Source organism: Serinus canaria, chromosome 3 (genome assembly GCF_022539315.1).
Source record: "Serinus canaria isolate serCan28SL12 chromosome 3, serCan2020, whole genome shotgun sequence".
Taxonomy (NCBI): domain Eukaryota; kingdom Metazoa; phylum Chordata; class Aves; order Passeriformes; family Fringillidae; genus Serinus; species Serinus canaria.
Genome location: NC_066316.1, coordinates 9,235,974 through 9,243,753, shown reverse-complemented (window position 1 = coordinate 9,243,753; position 7,780 = coordinate 9,235,974). Strand labels below are relative to the sequence as shown.

Genomic DNA, 7,780 nt, shown 5'->3' with positions numbered 1-7,780 from the left:
AGTCAGTGAAGAGATCTGCATGTGCTGAGCACTGGCTTTGAATTCACTGACTTCTCTTGCCTGGGCCGCATGGAAGGGATCTTCTGTGGCAAGGTTACTCACTCGGGGCTCACCAAATGTGGTGGTGTTCACAGGGGTCCCAGGATGAGGGAAGAGATGAGAATCTTGACTCCACGTTTCAGAAGGCTGATTAATTTTCTTATTATATATATTATATTAAAACTATACTAAAAGAATAGAAGAAAGGATTTCATCAGAAGGCTAGCAAGGAAAGAAAAGGAATGACAATAAAATCTTGTGACTGCTCACAGCCTCGACACAGGTGGCTGTCATTGGTCATCAAGTAAAAACAATTTCAAGCACCGGGTAAACAGTTCTCCAGATCACATTCCAAAGCAGCAAAACATGGAGAAGCTGAAGCTTCTCAGGAGAAAAGATCCTAATGAAAGGATTTTTCATAAAATATGTCTGTGACAATCTTCTGCTTGAGCAAGCGCAGCACTTGTGGCTGAGCCCAGGGCTCCTTACAAAGGGAAGCTCATGGCACCAGGCCCTGATGTGGTTACCAGGATGGCTGTGGGGTCTCACATGGAGCAGTGGAGATGTGTGCAAGTGACAGCCTTTGTCCTACATCAGGGTCACATTCTTGTCACTGGCCCAGGCCTGACCAGCACTGGCTGAGCCATGGCTGGGTCTGGCTGCCACTGATCTCAGGATGAGTCAAACCTGAAGCAAAAAGAAGAATGTACTGCCCTACTGCTATTGCTGCTCCAAGTAGTGACCTTGGAGGACAGTGGACACTTCCCTGCCAGGATTAGTGCAGGCAGTGAACAGCTGAGTGACTCCCTGCTCCGAGGAGGGCACCAGACCCTGTCACCAGGAGCTGAGTCTGGGCAGTCACTGCCATCCACCAGCATCTGTACCTTCCCGGCACGTGAAAAGTGCCTCGGGCCAGAAACCCTCCTCTTGGCTCCTCCTTCCCAGCTTGTGGCGAGTGCTGGGATCCCACCAGGCACTACCAGGAGCGCTCCCTGTGCATGCTGGAACGACAGTGTCTCCCCTTGTAGCCCTCTTGGTGGTGACGTGCTTGCTCTCACAGCGCTGCAGCCAGCACAAGGCAAAGAGCCAGGCCATCTGCACGCATGCAGACCAAAGGGGGAAAAAAAAAAAGAAAAAAGGATTGCAAGCATCCAGTGCCAGCATGGCACAGCCCAAATAAAAGGTTTGCAGATGCTGCTCAGGCAGGATTAGGCCTCCAATGTGCTAAGTCTCGGCTCTCAGTGAGCCTAATTGCTGCTGCAATAAGCCCTGGCTGGTCCTTTCCTGAACCGTGCTCCCCACAGCCCCCCCAGAAAACTTTTTTTTTTTCCCTGCAAAGCCCGTATTTGCCATGCATATGTTACCCCTCCCCCCAGCAGCCTGGTGGGGTCTGGCCAAGCAAAGGAGGGGAAAGGCAGGAAATCTGCACGTGCCACTTACTGCTCTGCTCTTCCCAGGAACTGTCCCCCCTCTGTCCCCCTGTCCAGCACAGCCTGCAGCTTCATCTGTGAGAGCAGCCAGGCCCAGCAGCAGAGGCAGGAGCAGGTGGCAGCATCAGTACCTGGCCACACACCCCCTGAGCTGTGTTAAAACACTTTCCAAATTGGGATTACTCAGATTTTAATAAAACCTTCTGATAATTTTCCGTTATTTTTTGGCTGGTAGATGAAACTGGAGGTGTTCCAGGAGAGCTGTCGAGGCATGTGCATGGGCCAGTTCAGCAGCTGCCATGAGATGTGTCAAAGGAAGGTATAAATTTCAATACAGAGCATGAAAACCAAAGATACACCACAATTTTATTTATGGATGTGTAATAAATAAATGGTGGACAATACAGGAAGAGCCACATTCAAAAATCCAGATTACTAAAGTGCTTTTAGACATAAATATAGGGTGACCAAGAAACAGTTCTGACATTAACACTTTTTACAGACAATTACAAAATATTTTCTTATGTCACTTCACAAAATTGTTTCATTGCTCCAGGGTACTATGGCTTGCTTTTCAAAAAGGTCTGTTCTATCATGCATAGTGTGGCAAGTGACATTCAAGAGTGTACAAAATCATTGCATAAATAAAAACCTCCTTACCCCCTTCTCCCAAATACGAGTTAAGGAAGATACACAGTGTAAATCCAGTGATAAGGCTGCATTGGCAAGCTAGATCCTCAGGGAATATAAACCTGCCTGGCTGTCAGGTTACACCAGCTTGAGGATGAACCCTACCATGTTTAAAAACCCTGCTGCTCCTCAAGGTGGAAGATTTGTGTGCTCGGCATGGAAGGACTCACACCGGGGTGGAAGCGCTTGGAGAAGGCGTCTGTAAACTCCTGCACCATCCTTGCACCTGTGTGCTGGAGGAGGGAGCAACTCCCAGTGTGTTGCTCCTCTTTGTGCTTCTGGCTAGCTGGGGAAGTGGTCCCAGCAGGGAGGGGAAGGAAGGGGGATCCTCCCCAGCAGCAATCGGTGCTGACCACAATGCACTCCCGTCCTTGCACTGCCCCTGGCCCCTCTGCCACCCTCCACCCTGGCTCTGCTGAGAAGTGAACAGCTTGAAAGTGAGGGGACGAGGGGATGTGTGTGCCCAGTTTTAAAATGCCCTGAATTCAGATAAAAGTTCCGTTATTTAAGAAAAAAAATATATATATATCAATAAATCAATAAATAGAATGGTGTCGCCAGGACGCCGTGAGGTCTGGCCTCCTCTGGGGCAGCCCAGGCTCAGTGGTCCCGGTCGTTCTGCTCTGTTGGGGGGTCCCCGTTGATGTACTGCCTCAGCACACCCCTCTTCTCGTGCTTGGCTGTCCTGGAGAGGTCGATGGCTGTGTCCTCCGAGTCTTTTGCAGGCCCAAGCTTGTCGGAGCCCTTCTGGGAGCTGGCTTGCATCCCTTTGAGTTCCTCCTCCTCCTGCTCCATTCGCCAGCCATCTGCCAGCTTCTCTTGGCTCTCTGCCTTCCTGCTCACCTCCATGGACTTTTTGTGCATACCTTGCAGAGGGGAGAGAGCAAAGCCAAGGGCACTGGTTGCTTATTTCTGCTTGGGATGATTCAGAATCACCTCCTGAATTACTGCTGCTTCCCACAGTTCTTGCCCATATCCCAAGGAAAGCTCTCTCTAACTACCAGCCTTTCCTGACCCAGAGCCCTGCCACCTGCTCTCTGCAGCCTGAGGGGATGGCTTGTGGCAAAATTAGTCTGTACCTTCCCTGTAGCAGGGAAGGCTTACAGGGAGAGGCGTGCTGTAATGACCCGTTCCAACCTGGATTTTGACTGTGTATGAGCAGAGGGTAGCTCTGAGGTATCTTCAGTTTAGGGGCAGGTGGTGGTGACTTCTTAGATGCCTTGCAACTCCCATGCTGCTTGAGTGATACCCACCCACGTGCAGGCACCTGTCTGACACAGCAGTAAAAGGTTTTCCTTTCCCTAGCTGTTCTTTGCAAGGAGGAAGTGGAAAACCGAGGCTATTTGGCAGCCTGCGTACAGCTCAGGGTCAGGGAGGCCCCATTCCTTTATGGAAAAAGGCAAAGACAGCCATATGAAAGAAGAATCTGAGCCCTGATCCCCCCCAGCAGCAGCTCAAGTTCCCACTCACCCAGCAGCCACGGGGCGCAGGATCCCACCAGGCCGCTCTTGGCGGAGTTGAGGATGGACTCGGGCAGGGGAATGGAATGCCTCACCATGGCCCCGTAGAGGCCGTACTCGGCCATCACGCTGCTCCGGCCCCAGCACTTCTCCCGCTTCCGCCACTTGGCTCTTCGGTTCTGAAACCAAACCTTCAGGGGTAACAGCCAGGAGAGCACGGAGGGGTGGGGTTGGGGAGGAGACAGCCCCCGAGACCGGGTGTCCGTGGGGAATGGGGGAACGTGCATCCAGGGCAAAGTCAGCCGTGGGGGTGCATGGAGGGGTTGGGTGGGCAGACACGGGGTGTGGTACCGGGAGGGCAGCCAGGGCGGCGTGTGGGGAGGGGTGTGAGGGAGGGCACACATGTGGGCGTCAGAGAGGGGAGGAAGGGGGGGAGAGGGAGCACATGTTAACAAGAGGCTGATCGTGACACAGGAGGGTGATCCCAGCCAAAGTCACCCGACGCTGCTCCGCCTGCCTGCAGGGCCGCCCTGCCTGATCCACAAAGCGCCAACCTCTCCAGAAAAAGGGCTGATCCACAAAGCACAAACCTCTCCAGGAAAAAGGCTCCACAATGCAGCGACCAATGATGACAGAAAGTGCTTGGGTCCCTCTTCCCACCCCTCTCCTCTATTTGAAGGTTCAAGGGAGGAGATATATAAGCAGGCTGCTGCCCAGACCACCACCTCATTCTTAAGCCACTGAGCTGTTCCACAGGGGAGCAGGATCAGGCCCTAAAATGCCACATGTCCCTCAAAGGGGCAAGCTAGTGAGGAAGCTCCTGTGTCACAGCTTGGCCCAGCAGCTCCAAATTGCTCCCAGCTCCTGCCTGAGTGGGAGGACAGAGCCAAGTTGCCAGCAATGAGCAACTGCTGGAGCCAGCTCAGTGCCCTGGTTCTGCATGTCCATTTGGAGGCTGTTCGATGCCAGCAGGCAGAAGCTGAGCCTCCCCCCAGGCGCCCTGCAGCACTTCAGTGCCATCACATTCCCACCACCTGCACCCACTGCCACAGAGCCGAGGAGACGGCCGGGTGCTGGCAGCCCGCAGACTCCTCGGAAGAGGGAGGACCGCTGCAGCCACTACCTGTATCCTGTCCTCCGGCAGCTCCGTCTTCACAGCCAGCATCTCCCGGGCATAGACGTCGGGGTAGTGCGCTTCATTGAAAGCCTTCTCCAGCTCCTCCAGCTGGTGAGCTGTGAATACAGTCCTGCCGAGAGGAGAGCACCCTGTCACACCGTCCGGACCCTCGGGCTAACAGCGAGGCTGGCAGCTACCCACGCTGAGGTTTTCCTCCGGAAAATCCTCCCCCCACTCCAGATGCAGCCCTCCTCTTTCCTCCTTTTCCTCCCTTTATCCCCCTTGGGGATACCGACCGCCCCAGCCGGAGGAGAAGAGGAACAGCGAGAGGATGGTGGCAGCAGCGAGAAGGTGAGAACGGGGACAGCCAGGCTCCCGGGGCTACCTGTGCCGGCGTTTCTTCCTCTTGATCTGGGAGGTGGACATCTTCAGATCGCTGGCGTCCCCAGACAGGCTGTCCTCATCTGGCAGCAGCATGCGGGAGGGGAAGAGTCACGTTCCCGTCGAGAGCGGGGCAACCGAACGCAGCTCCCCGAGCACGGTTCCAGCCGCCCGCGGGGAGCGGGCCCGGGGCACGGAGAGGTTCCCTCCCACAGCTGAGCCCGCGGTGCCGCACCGGTGATGCCATCCCGGGGCAGGGGGTGGGGGCCCGCATTGCCGGAGGGTCAAAGGCTGGACATCCCGGCGGGACGGCCAGCACCGGAGCCGCACCGGCGGGAGCATGCCGGCCGCGGCCGCAGGTGCGAGGCAGCCCCGGCAGCGGCTCGGGACGGGGGTCCCCGTGCGCGCCTGAGCGGCCACCCTCGATCCCGACCCCGCTCACCGGAGATGTTCTCCTTGTGGCGGCGGGCGGCGGGAGGCGGCCCGGGAGGCGGGCGGGGGCCGCGGGCGGGCAGGAGCGGCAGCGGGGCGGGCAGCAGGCACGGGGCGCCCGGCCCCCCCAGGCTGCACAGCAGCCCCAGCCCCAGCCCCAGCGCCCCGCCGCCCTCGTAGCCACCGGCGGTGGCGGCCGGGGGGGGCCCGGGGGGCGGCTGCAGCTCGGCTTCCAGCCCCAGCAGGTCGGTGATGGCGAAGCCCTTGGCCCGCAGCCCCGCGCCTCCCGGCCGCGCCGCCGCGCCGGGTGTCACCGGTACGGGCACCGCCACCGGCCCCGCCGCCGCGCGTCCCCCCGACGGCTCCGCCCGGCCCGGCATTGCCGCCGCTGCCGCCTGGCCCGGCCACCACCGCCCGCCGCCCTTTTTATTGTCCCGCCGCCGGTCCCGGCTCCAATCACACTCCAGACCGACGGGGGGGCGCTCCCAATCCCCGGATTAACAGCCTCTGTCCCCCCTCCCGCCCGCACAGGTCCCGCGCCCCTCCCCCGGCCCTCCCAGGCCACCGCCCGGCCCCCCGCCGTCCCCTCTCGCCGTCCCTCCCTCTGTTCCCCTCGGCCCCCGCCCCTCGGTCCTCACCACCCCCTGCCGGGTCCCCTGCGGTTTCGTTCAGACCCTCTCCAGGACCCCCTCTCAGTGCCCGTCCCGCCCCAGCTCGGTCACCCTGTTCCACCCCATGCCCCATAAATCCGTTTCACGTCCCCTTGGGTTCCCTCTCCGGGTTTCCTCCCAGGAACCCCCTGCTGTGTCCCTGTGTCCCCATATCCCCTCTTCCACTGCAGGGCAGTGCGCTCCCCAGTACCCCCATTCCAGCCCAAGACCCTTCAGCCCCACATCCCAAATGAGACATCCCACTGGGCTCAGCACCCTAGAGAGAGGGATGGGAACAGGCAGGGGCTGTTGGGCAGGAGCCTCCCTGACCCCAGGTGTCTTGTCACCCGGGGCTAGGGCCACCTCGAGGTGCCTGGCCTCTGTGCTCCCTTTTGCTCCCAGATTCTTGCACCTGGGCTGCAATTTTTTTCCCTCTTCCCTTCATCTGTTGATGGAAATGATTTACAACCGGCTTACACGGGCCGCCTGATCCAGGCCTTCATTGGACGGTCAGATTAACCGAGGGTCCTTCTGATAAAGATAATTACAAGGGGACTCCGCATTAACTTTGCATTATTAAAGAAAGACCCAAATCTCCCATGGCAAGCTGTTCCCAGGATTAGCAGAACAATAACTTTCATTTAGGATAATTGCCGTGGCCGGCACTGGGGGCTGGTGGGGGGGACCCTCTGGACCGTCGTGCTTCTCACCAAGAAAGGCAAATGGGTGTGAGGGGACCGGGAGGTGTGGAAGTGTGACCACCAATTCAGGGTACTCGTGTGCTCAGGATGAAGGGATGCTCGGGACATCCCTACCCAGGGCTGCCCCCTGCCTGGACACAGAGCGCCCTGGGATCCCCTTGGGCATCTTCACTTCTCCAGAGTGGTTTTGCTGCAGTTTTGCTGGAACAGGAGACTTTCACTGCTAGGCAGGGAGGATCTTCCACAGTAATTAGAAGTCATAATCCGGCCACCACCCACAACAAATTTCCTGTTCGAGCAGATATTAGTGGTTAAAACCCTAATTTTTGATGTTGTCCCAGAATCAGCTTGATTTCAGCAGTTTACATTGAGGCTGAGCTGTTGGGAGAGATGATGAAGCCTTAAATATGCATATGGCCTAGGCATTTGGAAAGTTTGGGGATAAAGCACGTATAATTGCTCCTAATCAGTTTATGAAACATAAAAGCTCAAACCCAAGAGAAAGCCGATAGATGCAGAAATGGAAATAGCGATTAAATCTCCCCATGCTGGCAAGGTGGCCTGGATATGGCGCTGCTGCCCAGGGCCAGGGTGAGCGAGGCCGTGCCCTGGGGGATGGGGACACACCTGCTCCCAGGACAGGACACTGGGATGGGGTGTGGGGACACTCCTGCTGCACCCCCAGCTCCCCCAGCCGTGGTGAAGATGGGCACCTCCACCAGTCCTTTGGACAATAAATCAGTTAAAGGATATCTTGATATATGCTCATCAGATAGGATTAGCTGGGATTAGACTAATCAGTAAATGTTTCTCTGCTCATTATTTTCTAAGGAAGATTTTCAGCTGATTCTCCGACGCCGAAAGATTATTAATCGCTTAA

The 7,780-nt window shown here is 57.0% G+C and overlaps 1 protein-coding gene across 1 annotated transcript; it reads right to left on the bottom strand.

Annotated features, from left to right (window-relative positions):
* Positions 1–2,642: 2,642 nt before the first annotated feature.
* Positions 2,643–5,929, bottom strand: VSX1 (visual system homeobox 1). Its single transcript, XM_050972546.1, has 5 exons — positions 5,560–5,929; positions 5,122–5,200; positions 4,743–4,866; positions 3,630–3,810; positions 2,643–3,025 (listed from the first exon to the last, which is right to left on the bottom strand). The coding sequence occupies exons 1-5, from the start codon at positions 5,927–5,929 to the stop codon at positions 2,760–2,762; spliced, it is 1,020 nt and encodes a 339-aa protein (XP_050828503.1). The 3' UTR covers positions 2,643–2,759.
* Between the last annotated feature and the right edge of the window lie 1,851 nt (positions 5,930–7,780).

Coding starts and splice junctions, on each gene's coding strand:
- VSX1 (XM_050972546.1), bottom strand. CDS start 5,929: ATGCCGGGCCGGGCGGAGCCGTCGGGGGGACGCGCGGCGGCGGGGCCG. Junction 5,201..5,559: donor CCACAAGGAGAACATCTCCG/GTGAGCGGGGTC, acceptor TGCTGCTGCCAG/ATGAGGACAGCCTGTCTGGG. Junction 3,026..3,629: donor CTGCGCCCCGTGGCTGCTGG/GTGAGTGGGAAC, acceptor CCCCTCTGCAAG/GTATGCACAAAAAGTCCATG.